This window comes from Apodemus sylvaticus, chromosome 17, assembly GCF_947179515.1.
Source record: "Apodemus sylvaticus chromosome 17, mApoSyl1.1, whole genome shotgun sequence".
NCBI classification, from domain to species: Eukaryota; Metazoa; Chordata; class Mammalia; order Rodentia; family Muridae; genus Apodemus; species Apodemus sylvaticus.
Genome location: NC_067488.1, coordinates 59,129,856 through 59,146,540, shown reverse-complemented (window position 1 = coordinate 59,146,540; position 16,685 = coordinate 59,129,856). Strand labels below are relative to the sequence as shown.

Here is a 16,685-nt window from a genome sequence, read left to right as displayed (position 1 = left end):
CAGGTTTAATCTTTCTTTTCTGATTTGAACACACTGATGAAGCAAAGTCAGTGACAGAAAGGAGTCTGAGGAAAGTAGAAATTAGTCAAATCCCATTAATCAGTAGCAGTGTCTCTGCTACTCCCTGATCATTAGTAAGTTGCCCTATTTAGCATTTAGTGCTAAGTGCATCAATCTTTTCTACTCTGTCTTAGAGGATCCTGAGCCATCGGAGGAATCTTTGATCTAAATAACTGGCCAGTAAGATCTCTCTCTCTCTCTCTCTTCCTCTTCCTCCCTCTCCCTCTCCCTCTCCCCTCCCTCTTTCCCTCTCTCCCTCTCTCCCCCCTCCCTCCCCATCTCTCCTCTCCCTCTTCCTGTCTCTCTGACCCCCTCCCTCTTCTTCTCCCCCTTTTCCTCTCAATCTCTCTCTCTCTCTCTCTCTCTCTCCCCTTCTCTCTCTGTCTCGCTCCCGCCTTTCCTCCATCTTTCCCTTTTCTAACTCACACTTCATGTGTCTCTCTCCTCTCTCTCCTTTTTCTTTGTAGTCTCTTTATATTTTTAAACAATCGATGAGTGTTTTGTACAGAATCTGTTTTGTGTTTGGGTATGTTATTTAGTTCTAAATGTTTCTTCTTTCTGCCTTTGTTCTCACTATTATACAGGTGTATAATTCCCAGGGAGCTAATAGCCCCAGCTTTCCTTTGTAGCTGTGATAGGTGCAATTGCTTTGAAAGGACCTTTCTTGCTTTGACTGTTACAGTTTCCATCCTGAGAGCAACTTAAGCTGTTGTGTGTCATGCTTTCTGTTTCCGTGAATAGATACAACCATAGAATTAAACTACTCATGAGTGTGGAAGTACAGGGAGGTTCCCATGTGCAGAGAGAGTTACATGGCTGGTGGGAAAAGTGTTTGCTGCACACGCCTGAGAATGCGAGAATGTCTCCAGCACTCTCATAATAAAAGCTAGGGGTGGCAGCATGCTCCTGTCACCCCAACAAGGGTGGGCTGAGACAGGTGGAGCCTGGGGAATTCCCAGCTTCTGGCTTAGCTCCAATGATGATCTCCGCATTCGGTGAGATAATTTATCTCAGAAAATAAAGTGGAGGACAATGAAGCAGTATCAACCAGACAGACAGAATGGGTGAACACACACATACACACACACACACATAGAGGGAGGGAGGGAGGGAGAGAGAGAGAAATCAGCATCCTCAGAAGGTGTCTGTTCCTAAAATCTAAGGAAAAGTTGATCTGAATGTGGATTTCTAATTTGGTATTTAAAATATGCTAAAATGATGTGTTTCCAAAGCTCTGGGTTACTTTCATCCTTAACCAGTTCTCATTTGAATAAATAACAGACAAGCAGATGCTTCTGAGATTAGTATTGATAGCATAGTTGGTAGAGGGCAAATTTACATTAAGCATATGATAATGTCCTGATATCTTTGTGATTAAGGACATCTGCCCTTGGGAAGGTATTAATTTACATTCTAATGCTGGCCTTTGTTGCTGCTTTAGAAAACTATTGAATTTTGTGAGGATCCTTTTTCTTACGTGTAAAATATATAAAAAATACAGAGCTGACTGTCCTTTGCAAATTATTGTTAGATTAACTGAGATAATGTATATAACTGGGCATCCTCATGTATATGTTTAATATGTGTGTTATTTTTATGGGCTATATTTTATGTATATGCTATTCTCCTTGTCTTTTTCTGTTACTGTACTATTCTTGGGAACCTGCCCTTCCCATATTGAAATTTACCCAAGGTCACAAGTGAGTTGCCAGGACTCAAATCTAGTTATTCCAGACTCAGTATTCTGTGTCACCTTGTCACCCAGCATTACAGCTTTTTGCTGCGACACACCAGTGGGCTGGGGGTGGTTGTTCTCAGCTCCTCACAATGAATCAGTTATCTGGAATGTTCTCCCAATGTCTCCCTCCATTACTTCTCTGAAAGTTGTACTCGTTTTGATTCATGCTGACCAGAATGAGGCTCCCAGAGAGGCTGTATCCTTAGCCTCTAAACCTGATTTCTGCTCTGAGTAAAACGTTATCTTGTGGCTATAAAAGGAATCTGCATCAACTTTGTAATACCTAAATGTGAAGCGTTGATCATTCCTAAGGGAGGGGTATGAATTTAATTCAATCCCAGAAGTATATGAAGGAGTTTTGAGAGGAGTTTTGAAGGAAAGGTCTGTTGGTTAGGGTAGTATGAGGGGCCTGATATTCTAGAGTCAGAAACCAGTGATGTGTAAGCCTCATCCCTACAAGTAGGGATCCCATGATAGGCAGCATTGGCAGCAGCCACAGCGTATGACAGTTCCAGACTTTGAAGAGTTCAGTTTGCCAAGAGTATTATTTTTCACAAGAAGTGCTATAAGTCTTTAAAATATGCTAGATATGTTCTTAAAACACAAGCATACTTTTCCTTGTTTACTGAAGTGCTATTTAAATAGCACAAGAAAGGGAGACACAGATACAGTCACATTATCCCTGTGATTATGAGACTGCCTTTTACATATGGTTTTATTATTGGAAAGAAAGGAATGGTATCACAAATGTAAACAGTCATAAGTGTACCCAAAAGTGAAATGCCTACCTATTTAGCTTATAGAACAAAAGAATTGGAGAAAGAAAAGAAAAAAAAGGAAATAGCCCACTCATTTAAAAGAGTAAACAAACTGAACAAGTGAAATAAATTTATGTATTGACTAACTGCTGAAAATTTATGTATATTATTTTATATGTGTATTATATATATAATTTATATATATATATATATATATATATATATGTCATTTAGATATATACACATACTATGTGTGTGCATATATATGAAATGTGGAGGGTACCACAGCAACTTGATGTGGAATGCCACTTCAGCTATGTCAGTTTTTAGAAGCACAGAGGAGGGTCCCATCTCCAGGGCTGGTGTTGTAGCGGTGTTACAGTGTTATAGGTAGTTGTACTGCTGGTTTCTAAGGCAGCAGTTACCAAGGCGTGCAGGACTTGAAACCTCACAGTTGTTTGTGTGGACTCTATACCCAGCCACTTGCAAGGTTCTCGAGCTCAAAGCCGAGCTACTCCAATTCAAAGGACGTTCTTATTTTACAGTCACAGGACAACAAAGGTATTTCTAACACGCTCTCGCCTAGTATATCTGCCCATCCGATGTGGTCTAATAGAGGGTCTATTTGTTTGGACAATTTGTGACACTAAAAGTGTACCACAAAGAGACAACAACCTCCCTGGTGTGGTCACTTACTTTGCGTTGTTGTTTGCTTGTATTCTAGAACGCAGATCAACTTCACGGTGGCCATTGATTTTACAGCATCAAATGGTGAGTGCTACCACCAGTGTCTGGTACGTGTCCCAATCACGTGACAAGTTTTTATCTTCACTAAAATTTCGTATAATTTTTCTTTAACTTTCTACTACCATCTAGACATGTGAAATGCATGAGCACTATAAAGAAATACAACACATTAATTACATGTTGATCCACTTTATTATGTCACATTTCTTTCAAAGGAATACATTTTTTAGGTGTAGTTGAGCCCCTTCTGTATTGAAACCATTTTCCTGAAGCGTGTCTAGCTGTGGCCCCAACTCAGCCTCTGTGTGTACTTACTCCTGTAAATGATCTTCAGCCATATTTTTTTACTCACTTTTAAACATCTTTACATCTAATTCACTAATAGGATTGATCACTAATAGGATTGATGTATAATGTTTTAGTATGGATTTACAGTATCTCCACTAAACTTCACTACAGTATCTTCACTAAACATTTAGTAATGTTTAGTTTGTTTAGTATGGACGTTGATGATTCATGTAAAAATATTTTAAGGAGGGGCTGGAGAGATGGCTCAGAGGTTAAGAGCACTGTCTGCCCTTCCATAGGTCCTGAGTTCAATTCCCAGCAACCACATGATGGCTCATAACCATATATATCAGATCTTGTGAGATCTGGTGCCCTTTTCTAGCCTTCAGGCATACATGCAGACAGAACACTGTATACATAATCCTTAAGAATATCTTTAAAACGTATCTTAGGGAGGAAAAGAAATGGAGATTTAATTTTATCTCAAACCAAGTTTATTTTGAATTGAATGACTATGTAAATCGGTTATATCATATCCTAAAATCATGAGCCTCATTAATATCTTTTATCTTGTCTATTACTGTTTGTATGTGTGCATCTGTAGGGTGCACATGTGTGAGAATGAGTGGGCCCATGTCAGAGCCCATGGACAGTGATCAGTATACAACTCTGAGAAGTCAATTTAGAGTTTGCTCTTAAATCCAGGCTTACACACCAAGCACTGTAATTTTGCCAAAAGCTGCTGTTTGCCCACAGGTGGTTTTCAAACTACCATGATTTACTTAGAAAGGTCCAACATTACAAGACAAGGAGGCAGTGCAGTTTCATTAGAGGCTCTGCTCAGGACTTTCTTTTCATTTAATCTTCTTGAACTTAGTGACATTATGTGACATTCTTCAATGACATTGAGCAGCTGCAGCAAAATGCAGCTCTCTGGGTTACGGGATCACATGGAAGATGGATGCTGCCCTGTGCAATTGGGGGTGGCTGGGATATGTTGCAGGATTAGGAGTGTTAAGTGTACTTTGGATTTACAATATCTTCAGCATTCACTGTGTTTATAAGATAATGCCTGTCTCAGTTAGGGTTATGATTGCCGTGATAAACCACCTCAGCCCAAGCGAGACTCAGGGAAAAGGGTTCATTTGGCTTGTTACTCCATAGTACTGTTCATCACTGGAGGAAGTCAGGACAAGAACTCAAACAAGGCAGGGACCTACAGACAGGAGCTAACACAGAGGCTATAGAGGGGTGGCTTTTGTTTCCTGGCTTGATCAGCCTGCTCTTTTTGTTTGCTTTTTGTTTGTGTGTTTCTCTGTGTAGCCCTGGTTCTCCTAGAACTCACTCTATAGACCAGGATGGTCTCCAACTCAGAGATTCACCTGTCTCTGCCTCCCGAGTGCTGGGATTAATGGCATGCACCACCACTACTACCTTGCAATCATCCTCCTCTCTTATAGAACCTAGAATCACCAGCCCTGAAGTGTGTCTACTCATGAAGGGCTACCTCGATCTTCCCACAACGATAAGTAATTAGGAAAATGCCTTAGAGGCGTGCCAACAGCCCAATCTTATGGTGGCATTTTCTTAATTGTGGCTCCCTACTCTCAGTTGACTCTAACATGTGTCAAGTTGACACAAAACAAGGCAGCACAATACCCTAGTGCATCTTGAGAAGCCTTTGTAGATTTTTTTTTTCCTAATTACTCATTGTGTCTACAGCTCTCCTATTGTCTCTTTACATTTCTCTTACATTGACCCACCTTTCACAAATAAGACTTTTAGGAACCAGTCAGCATGCAAAACACACCTAAATCCAACCTTCTTCCTGTGCAACCTTGCACAGTTGAGCAAACCTAGTTTTGCAAAACATTTTACTGGTAATACATGTTGAGTCATTCGTAAGATAGCTAGAATTGCAGGTAACAAGGCCAATTTCTTACTTCTTGTTGTGGGAAAACTGGTTCTTCAGCATTATGTCTTCAGATAGTGATCTTGACTTATGTCTATCAAATACGGCCCACACAAGTAATTCAGCTTAAGTCCAGTGAGTTGAAATAACTAGTCATTGTCCTACTTGTGGGTTTTAAGCCAACTAAGAGAATCAATTGCCTATTCAGCAGAAAGACACCACAAGGGACACTCACTCTGAGATAATGACAATCCAAACAATGTGCAAGGAGCAACCAAATTAGCAATTAAGAGAACTACCTTCACAGCTTATCTACTGAACCATGTTTCCAACAAGCTTCTTGGCTAGAGTCTACCAGATATTTAAACAGTAATTAATGCCAGCCTTTCACAAGCTGTCCCAAAAAACAAAGAAGGCAGGGCATTTGCCCGTTTCCGCTGTGAGGTCATTACTACTTTGATGCAAAAACAAGACAATAACATCATGAGAAAAGAAAACTTTAAAAAAGTCACCTTTCACATATACATGTACATAAAAATATTCAGTGAAATAACTGAAGCCAGCAACATATGATGATATATCATCTGCTAATTTGTTTTCCAGTTTTCTCATATTCACAGTACTATATTATATTACTTGATTTTCAAATATTAAAATTTTGAAAATGAATCTCTCATGGTACTGAGAAATCATTTGATATATTTCTATATGTCTATAGTATATATACTTTCTAACCTTTCAGAGAAAAACTATAAAAAACCTGTGCTCAACATCACCCTGAAGGGTGAAAAACTGGATGATTTCTCTTGAGACGGGAAACAAGACAAGAATCTCTGACATTTCCTTGTCCACATTATACTAGATGCTATTGTTATGGAAGTTAGACAAAAAATCATTTAAAATATTGATACTGAGATAAACAGAAAGGAAATGAAACTTCTTGTAGATATTCTATATATGCAAAATGCTGATAAATGCACTAAAATGTTAGAGCAACACTATAGGATAGAAGATAAATACATATATCAATTCTTTTTCAATGCCTCATCAAGAAAAATTATGCAATGAAAATTGGAGGATAATTTCACCTATATTAATATTTAAAAAATAAAAAAACAGGAATGTATTTAAAAATATATATACATTTTATAAACTGATGACTGTATTCTCATAAGAATGTCAAGTGAAATTACATACCAAAATTTAAAATCTTTGTTCTGGATTGTAAGATCATCTTCCTCCAAGTGATTGACAGATTTTATAGGATATCAAAATCCAAAAGGTTTTATTTTAGAAAAGGAAATGAAACTCTTTTTGCAGATATTCTGTATATGCAAAATGCTGATAAATGCACTAAAATGTTTTATAACCAGTCAAGAGTCGAACAACACTCTCAATTTATAAAGTTATATGGAATTGCAAAGGTTTGAGAAAAGTCAAAGCAAATTAGAAAGAAAAGCACCAAACATAACTGGATAGAAAAAATAATGGTCTTATCCCCAAGCAGCCCTGGGTCAGATAGTTAGCCAGGCACAATGGATGGAAGACCAGATGGGCTCCACGCTGTTAAATGGCAAAAATGTTCAGGAAAGAAAAAAAAATAACAGCAACTGAAAAAATCAAAAAGCAAGAAAACAAAATGATAAGACGCAGATGAGCGTTGATGGCTCTGGGCGTGCCATCCAATTCCTATGAGTGACAGCAAGGGCATGCTCAGTGTAAGGAAAGGAAAGAGAATGGTATCCAGATGACAGCATTCATGCTGCAAACCATACTATCCAAACAGATGATGACACAGGCCAGAAGTGTAGCAAGTAAGGTTCATAAGACCTTTAAAAGTTCAGAAAAGGATATTCAGAACTTAAAAGTAGGCCAATGGAGACAACAAGGAGGCTCAGTAAAGAAAAGTGCTTCCTGCCAAGCTTGAGTTCAGTAACAGGACCTAAATCAATCTCAATCTCAATCTCAATCTCTCTCTCTCTCTCTCTCTCTCTCTCTCTCTCTCTCTCTCTCTCTCATGCACAAATAAATAAATAAATAAATACATGCATACATAAATATTTAAAATAAAATAAAAGAGTAGGCAAATAATCTGGACATGGTATTGCCCCAAATGCTATACATAAGAATTATTCTTGACATACTTAGTCCACAGGATACATAAACCAGAACTATAGACGGATACCATTCCACATCCATGAAGATGGCAAGAACCAATTTGATCACCAATACCATTGAGAACTAGAGAACCCAGACCCTTCGTAGTACTGTGGATATTGATTGTGTAGCTGTAGCTGCTTTGGAAAACAATTTGGCACTCGCTCATCATATAATCCAGAAATTTCACTACATGATATATATCCAAGAGAAATGGAGACATGTAGCAAGAAACCATATATGTGGATATTCTTAGAACCTTGGCGACTAAAAGCCAAAATATGGGGGGAAAAACACTCTTTGAGAGGCTTGTGAGACATGAAATCAGATGTTCAGTCTGTGATGGATTCCTTGTTCTTGTAATCATCGCTGCTACTAGTTAAGCAACAACCATTTCCATCTTTGTAGGCTTTGCCGAAGGCACGGCAGATTCTGACAAGGTCACAGACTCAAGGAGCTAAGTATTTTTAATTGCTAGTTTTGTGGAGCAGAACAAAGGAGACATGAGGCCAGGGGAAGGGAAGGCAAGAAGAGCCCAAAGAAACAAAAAATAGTGCTTGCTGTGTATGGGATATAACTAAAAGAGAGAGTGAATTCAGGACCTGGTGAACGGTTCAGAGGAAAAGATGGTGTAGAGTGAGAAGCCAGGTCTGGACAAAGATGCTGCATAGGGACAGGCAGAAAATGATAATTAGGAGTATTCAAATCTGAAATAAAATGTACAATGTTGTTACAAATCTGTGGCCTGACAAACTCACATTTTAATCTACTTTCTGTCCTTAGGAAACCCTGCCCAGCCAACTTCTCTGCACTATATGAACCCTTACCAACTGAACGCCTACGGAATGGCACTGAAGGCTGTAGGAGAAATTGTTCAAGATTATGACAGTGATAAGATGTTCCCAGCCCTGGGTTTTGGTGCAAAGCTGCCTCCAGATGGAAGGATATCTCATGAATTTGCCTTGGTAATGATGCATTAAAAGTATTTGAGAGCTTAAAAAAAAAAAACCTCACCTGCCAGATATTTCAGTATTGATTTTTCTGTTTCTCCTATGAATGTAGGAAGTCTTGTTGACTATAAACTCTTCTCGGTTTTTGTAATAGTTCACTCAGGAGAATAATCTTCATATAAAAGGCAGATTATCATCAAGTCTGCCTTCATCATACACAGTAGGGTCTATTCTGGGTATTCATCATTACATGAGAAATGTCCCTAAAGTGAAGAGATATAAAATAATGCAGGTGTGTTAAATCCATGCATCAGGCCAGAGATCACAATATAACAGGATAAGCACATTTCTTCCTTTGCTTGGTCTAAGTATCAGGCCTCAGCCTAGATGTTTTTAATAGCTCAAGAATAATTCGTCTAAGGTGACGTTCCTGAGGTTCCCTTCTGGATATTGGTTTAGATGCTCAGGTCTTGTCTACATCAAGTGTTTTGTGGTGTATGTGCACTGTGAAGGTTTGCTTGCCTGGGTTCATTATCTGATGCCTGAGATGAGACGGATGAGGTAGCTGGAGTTGCCTCTTACACACAGGGTATCACTGGCTTCTTCCTAGTAGAGCAGACTCATGGTATTCAGATCCCCTACAGGGAGCCAGTTTTCTTGGGTGTTCTGGACTCTGGGACAGAAACTCCAGATCCATTAGATCACAAGCTTAGAAGTTCTAAACTGTTACACTATTTTTACTAAGTGAATTACTAATGCCAGCACAGGTTTCAAGGGAGGGCAATTAATTTTGACTTCTCAGTGGAAAGACTATCAAGGGATGTGTGGCTATCTTTAACTGCCTATCCTTCTCTATGCCTGATAAAAGGAGTAATTGATTAAACTAAATGAAGTTATTAATTTTCCATGCACAGGTCCTCTCCCCCTCTGTATGTTATTATTCATGTCTCTTTCCCTCTCATTCTGGCCTCCTCTACTCCTCCCATCTTTACCTTTATACTGTGGGATCAAACCAATGTTGTATTACACTGTTAGGGATGGTGCAAAGAAAATTACACCTAAACCAGATTCTTTAAAATTCAGTTTCATTGTAAGACAGAGATTGCTGTAATCTGAATGCATCTTGTCTAAAGCTCTAGTGTTGCCAGTACTGACAGAGCTAAGAGGTACACCTACTAAGAGATGGCTGTTCAGAGTCTGACAGGATCATGCCCCAATATTTCTTTTTCTTTTTTTTTCTTTGTTTTATTTATTTACATTCCAAATATTGCCCCCCTTCCTGGTCTCTGCTCCAAGAGTTCTTCACCCCATCCCCCTCCGCTTTGCCTCTGAGAGGGTGCTCCCCAACCCAGCTCAGTCACCCATCTACCCACCCCCCACATCCCCCTTCCTTGGGGCATCAAGTTTCTACAGGATTAGGCACATCTTCTCCCACTGAGGCAATAAAGGCAATCCTCTGCTACACATGTGCTGGGGGCCCAGCCTCAGCCCCTATATGCTGTTTAGTTGGTAGCATAGACTCTGGGAGCTCTGAGGGGTGCAGGTTAGTTGATACTGTTCTTCCTGTGGGGTTACCATCCCCTTCAGCTCCTTTAATCCTTCCCCTAACGCTTCCATAGGGTTCCCCCACCTCAGTCCAATGGTGGGCTGTAACCGTCTGCATCTGTCTCAGTCAGCTGCTGGTAGAACCTCTCAGAGAACAACCATGCGAGGCTCCAGTCTTCTGCCATCCTCGTGGTTCATTTTTTTTTTTTTTTTAAATTTCCAGCAGTTTCTGCCTTCAGGCTGAAGATGAGTCTTTACAATGCAAAAAGGGCCTTCCAAATTTCACAGCATTCTCTAAGTATTTGGGTAATATGACAGTCAATGGCTTTTGGGATAGCCCCCTCTCCAGTTGTTCAGGACCCACATGAAGATGTTGCACATCTGCAACATATGATCAGGGGAAGCCTAGGTCCAGCCTGTGCATATTATTTGGTTGGTGGTTCGGACTCTGAACTCCAAGGGTCCAGATTAGTTGACTCTGTTGGTCTTCTTATCCCCTTCAGGCCCTGAAATCCTGCCTCCTATTCTTCCATAAGAATCCCCATTTCCATCCAGTGTTTGGCTGTGGGTGTCTGTACATAGCTCTGCTCTTAATCATTATTAAACTATAGCTTACAAGAGTACTCCATAAGTCTCTGTAAGATAATATGTTTTCTCAATATATGCACATGAATATATATACATATATACATCTGCACACACCAATAAATATATGCACATGCATATGTACAAACACACATGTACATACATATGCATAAATACATGTAAACAGATGAATATATGCACATACCCATATTTACATGCACACATATGTGCCATGTGTACACATATACATACACACACAAGCTTTTAAATGAACAGAGTTAGTCTTTTCCCACATATTTTCATGAGTATTCGTTCATTGCTATTTCTATATTCATTCTTGCTTTTCCATTACATCACCGACACAATCTTAAGATACTACAGGGAGGGAATCATTGTTTTCTTCAATGAAATAGTCTGCACATAACACTACCAACATCATTTAAAATGAGCATCTTTTGGGATTTTTATGTGTCTCAGAGAATTAAAAATCTTAAAATCTTCCAGAAACTTAAAAAGTCATGAAATCACTTGGATTAGCCTCAGCAGGGTACGTTTCTATTTTAAAACCCAGAGAAGGAATGAGTTTGTTCAACTAAATGAAGTTAGTGATTTCTTTCTAAGTACTTCTCACCTTTGTGCATAAATTTTACCTTTTATCTCCTTTTTCTGATGCTTCTTTACTCTTATTCATTCTTGATGCCCAATCCATAAAACTCTCTACTGCTAAGAATGAACTGTTCATTATCTGACCTGTAAGCTCTCCTTGAAAACCAATTCAAAATTTCCAAGATAGCCATCATGACCTGTAAAAATCTATAAAAAGTTGTCCCTGTATGTTATTAAAGAAACAGGAGTTAACATTGATTCTAATGGTAATAAACCAAAGATAGTATTGCCTAATGGTTATATTCTCTGTTTTCAGAGCACTTTTGTTTTCCTGGCTAAAATAAATACTAGTTAATAAATCTTCTCTGAGATAATATTAACATGTACACAACATCGCTCTAATCAATCTTAAGAGACAAAACTTGATCTCCTGTGAACTTTGTTGAAGAAATTAGTTTTAAAATCCTTTTATAACTTCTTTCAACTTAGTCATTAAGGGGAAATATAATCTTTGTAACAGCTAAAATGTTTTAACTAATCTGATTAATACAAACCGTATATTCTTAAAAAGATTAAGACTTTGCCTTCCAAAGGAGTCTTATCATCCTCAGACATAAGGAAATCTTGTGCCACTACTTATGGTAGGAGAACTAATTCAGAAATCAGCCTTTCAGCAATCCACAGTGATAAGCAGAACAAACAGTGGCTGTCTTTCCACTACCAAAGGAGGGAGGATGGTGACCTTGTAGTTTCCTTTCCAGGGTAGGAGAAGAAAGAGTTCCACAGAAATACAAGCCCCCAGTGAAACGGTCAAAATGCTGTTCATAAAACTAGCTTAGAACTATCCTAGTTTGTAAGTGTTCCCTTAAGGCAGGTATATAATACACTTTCTTCTATGCCTAAAATCAGTAATGAGTTTTAATTTTAATTAGCTTGTGCCTTTCAAGGGAAAAGAGCATCATAAAATCTTATTTAAAAGAAGATAAAATAGGTCAGCTCAGAGGAGAGATGGCTGAGTTGGTAAAAGTGTTTTCTGTAAAAGCATGAGGACCTGAGATCAAATCCCTAGCCCCCATGTAAGTAAAATCACTAATAGAAAGCTGGGCCTACTGGTATACCCATAATCCCAGCACTGCACATAGAGACTGGAGGATCCCTGAAGCATCTTAGCCAGCTAGGCTAGCAAGAAATGGTGATTTCCAGGATCATCTGAAAACCCTGTCTCAAAAAGTAAGGGGAGTTGCTACTGTAGAAGATAGCCAATATTAATATCTGGCCCAGGCACATGTGCATGCACACATACAGCCACACATTCACACCTATATACCCCCAATCTAGGTAACCTCCATTTAATATCAAAACCAACATTTGTGTGTTAAATGGTAAATTTGTATATTTTAAATTCTAGATGTGTTATATATGAATTTCATAATGAAGAGATTTTTTATTATTTTACTACAATCTTTTCATTTGTCCCTTGATATTTAAGTACATGTATATAATATATGTTATCATATCCACACCCACTCCCCTCTTCAAATTCCCTCATATCAACATGCCTCTCTGAACACTGAGGAAAATTGACTGTCCCTGTCTCAGCAGCCATCAGATACTAATAGCTCTTCGGTGGGTTTTGTGGTCTGTCATCCATGTTAGAATGTTGACTGACCTTGTAAAGGTCTTGTGCTGGCAGTTACAGCTGCTGTGATTTCAGGAGTGTAGTGGTCCTGTTACATCCAGAGAACGCTATCTTGAAGTTCTCCTACCCCCAACCTCTGGTCTTACAATCTTTCAACCCCTATTCTGTATGATTACCTTAGTCTTTGGGGAAGGATATTTGATATAAATGTCTCACTTAGGACAGAGCCATCTCTAGCTACTTATTCTCTGCACTTTGAGCCGTAGTCAGTCCCTGTATCAACCACTATCCAGTGTGGGGTGGGAGGTTGGGAGAAGCTTCTCTGATGTGGGCTGAGAGCTGCACTAGTTTGTGGGTATAAAGATAAATACTTAGAAGAAAATTTTATATCTGTTTAAACAAATAACGGTAGTAAGCTCTCTCCAAGGGCCTGTGGCCTTTCCAGGTTATGAACCAGGTTTGTGGTAGCAGGTATGAAGTTCCTTCCTGTAGAGCAGGCCTTATAACCAATCAAAAAGCAGGTGGTTGCATCCATAAGTGTAATACCACTATTACATCAATGGGTATATCTTATCAATCCCGTTGTTACTACTATAGCTTGCAGAGTTCACAGCCAGATAGTAGTGGGAGATTGTGCTTGCACTCTTTGATATAAAGCAAAGCAAAACAAAAACAAAAACAAAATCATACACTAACCTAAAGAGTCAAAGTCAGGTTCTCCATATTGGAGAGAGTGTGTAGCATTTGGTTTTTCTGGATGGTGTTTTTCAATTAGTTTTGTTTATTTTTCATTTTTTTGTTTGTTTGTTTGTTTTTGTTTTTGTTTTTTTTGTATTGGTCACTTTTCTGTTTCTGTGAAAAGACACAATGATCTAGGCAAGTTGGAGAAGAAAAGATTTTGGGGGGGGCCTACAGTTTCAGAGGGATAGGAGTCAGTGTCATGGTGGAGAGACATAAACAGAAAGCGGAGACTACAAAATGAGAATAGCATGCGATTTTTAAACCTCAAGTCCTATCTTTAGTAACATACTTCCAGCATCGAGGCCATACCTCCTAAGCCTACCCAAACAACGCCACCAAGAGGGGACTGAGAACTTAAGCCTGTGAGCCCATGAGGGACACTTCTATTCAAACCATCACAGTTTTAAAATACTGGATTAGTGTTAATTTTTTTTTTTTTTTTTTTTTTTTTTTTTTTTTTTTTTTGTTTTTTGGATTTGGCTTTTTTGAGACAGGGTTTCTCTGTATAGCCCTGGCTGTCCTGGAACTCACTCTGTAGACCAGGCTGGCCTCAAACTTGGATATCCACCTGCCTCTGCCTCCCAGCGTGCTGGGATTACAGGGGTGCGCCACTACCACCAGGCCAATTTTTTAAAATATTCAAAAAATATAAAAGTGAAAGGGAAGAGTGAGAATAAATCCCTTATTTATAAATAACAAGATTGAAGGTGTTTTTTACATCTGGCATAGTTTCTAAGCTCTCTGTCTATCTGAAACATTGGTCATTGCCATAAATGGTGACATTAAGGGATTAAGGGATCAAGTCAGACTTCCTAGAGTCACAGTTTATATCTCTCTTGCATTGTGTGACCTTTAATGAACTAACAACCCGGTATTTCCACTTTTTCATGTGTTAAGTATTAATAGCACATTACTGACCATTTTACCTATTAAAGTTTTATGTCCCAACATTTCAGTATATAGAATTTAATAAGCTTTAGTTGTAAATGATCAGTTATTGTGACCTTCTAGGAAGAAGCATGCATGCTAGAATTGCTGATATTTAAATGTTTAAATTATTGATGTTTAAAATTATGGTTATTATGTCTTTGCATTTATCTATAAGTAAGCTAAATTCTCCTTACTTGAAAAGGCTGCACTTTGTGTAAGGCTCCGTCTTAGCAGATGGGATAGAAGAGAAACCATGCAGAAGCTCCTCAGACTTTGTCCTTCTCTTTGGTTAGCAATTCTGGGGAAGCTGGCCGCCATGTCATTGGGGAACAGACCTGGGACACATTCATTCGCTTTATACTTTAGCTCACATCAGGGTTTCTGATGACGGCAAGACACACCAGAATCTTAACTTGGCACAACATCATACACTGTCCTGCTACAGAACAGTTTACCTCAGCTGCTCTGGAATTCCCACATATAGAGGAGACAATGTAGATTAGTGTTTGATGCGAAGATAGAAAGGAGTAAATGTAGAAATTTTCAATTCCTATCTGGAATTTCTACCCCAGTTAAAAGACACACACACTTGTATTTATAATAAGCCTTAAGAGTTGGGCAGATACCTATTCTCTTTGCTATTATGTCTCTTTGCCAGCCAATCATTCCATTATATAATTTGCGGTGTTTCCTCTGGGCTGCTCTTAGCCGGCCCATAAGGCCGTGCTTTCATGGCTCACTGACCCTGTGGTAGCTTCCTCCTCTGTTCAGCTTCATCTCCCCCTTCTGATTCTGACCCCAAGCGTGGGGACCCTAAACCCCGCCTTTACCTCTTCTGCCCAGATATAGGCTTTCGGCATCTTTATTCACCAATCAAAAAGATAACTTGGGAGCACAGTCACAGTCCCATGGTGTCACTTGGGACTCTCTCATCTCTAGGACAACCAGGTCTAGGGGCCCCGCCCTTCCATTATGATACATAGCAAAAGACCAAACCTCAACACGAAAAGCACTAGAAACAATCCAATAGATGAGAAATCAGCATTTAACATGGTCTTACTCGAATAACTTGTAAAACGTGGTCAGGAATTAATGTTGGCAGTGCCGGGGCATGTGTTGTATGAGATAGGAAGAATGTGGTCCCCATGCCGACATACTCCCAGAATAAAGACTTGCTACTAACCTGCTCCATCCACTTGAGCTACACGGATAGCCTCTTTGAATCTTTCTCTCATTTTTCTTGTTTTTCTTTTTCTCACTTCAAGTTCTATTTTTTATGACCCTTACTCTAGGCATAGTAAGGCAGCTGTAGCCTGAAAACTATATACATAGCAAATATTTTGCTTTTTTTTTCTGGTTTTCAAGTGAAACAGAATTGATAACATTTACTTTTTCTTTCAGATTGTAATACCCGATTACTACCTATATTAAATTGGAGAAATATAGACTATGTTAAGGATATGGAGTGAAAAAACCACTAGACACCCAACTACCCAGAGATAAATGCAATTATCATTAATTTTCTCCTTTATAGATTTTAAATAAAATTTCTATATGTTACACAAACTTACATGGAATTGAGATACCTTTGATTTTAAAATGTCTAATGTGCTTCTGTGGTCATCTTGAATTTTTACACCCTCTCCTCAAATTGTATAAATACATTTTTTCGATCATAATGTGTTCTGTGTACTATCTATTGCTGACTAGTTAACTGGTCAGTGCATGTAGGTTACTGTAAAACTTTAAGTTCAGATTATCTTCTGCGTGTTATTGTGTATTAATTTATCTTTTTAGCTTGTTTTTATGTAGACTAATTGCTTTGTTGTTGTTGTTGTTGTTTTACCTTTTCTGCCCATAACATTTATAAGAATGGCAACCCTCAGAATCCTTACTGTGATGGCATTGAAGGTGTCATGGAAGCTTATTACAGAAGTCTGAAGTCTGTGCAGTTGTACGGGCCAACCAACTTTGCTCCTGTAATAAACCACGTAGCGAGGTAAGTCGAGAGCAGGGCATGTGTTTGTGC

At 38.8% G+C, this 16,685-nt stretch overlaps 1 protein-coding gene across 2 annotated transcripts in view; it reads left to right on the top strand.

The window, feature by feature from the left end:
* Cpne8 (copine 8) overlaps positions 1–16,685 on the top strand; it is a 178,920-nt gene that overhangs the window by 139,617 nt on the left and 22,618 nt on the right. For both annotated transcript variants that reach the window (XM_052161280.1, XM_052161281.1), the window contains 3 exons: positions 3,281–3,327; positions 8,444–8,625; positions 16,528–16,655. In XM_052161280.1, coding sequence (XP_052017240.1) covers positions 3,281–3,327; positions 8,444–8,625; positions 16,528–16,655 — 357 coding nt within the window. The remainder of the gene's footprint in view (positions 1–3,280; positions 3,328–8,443; positions 8,626–16,527; positions 16,656–16,685) is intronic.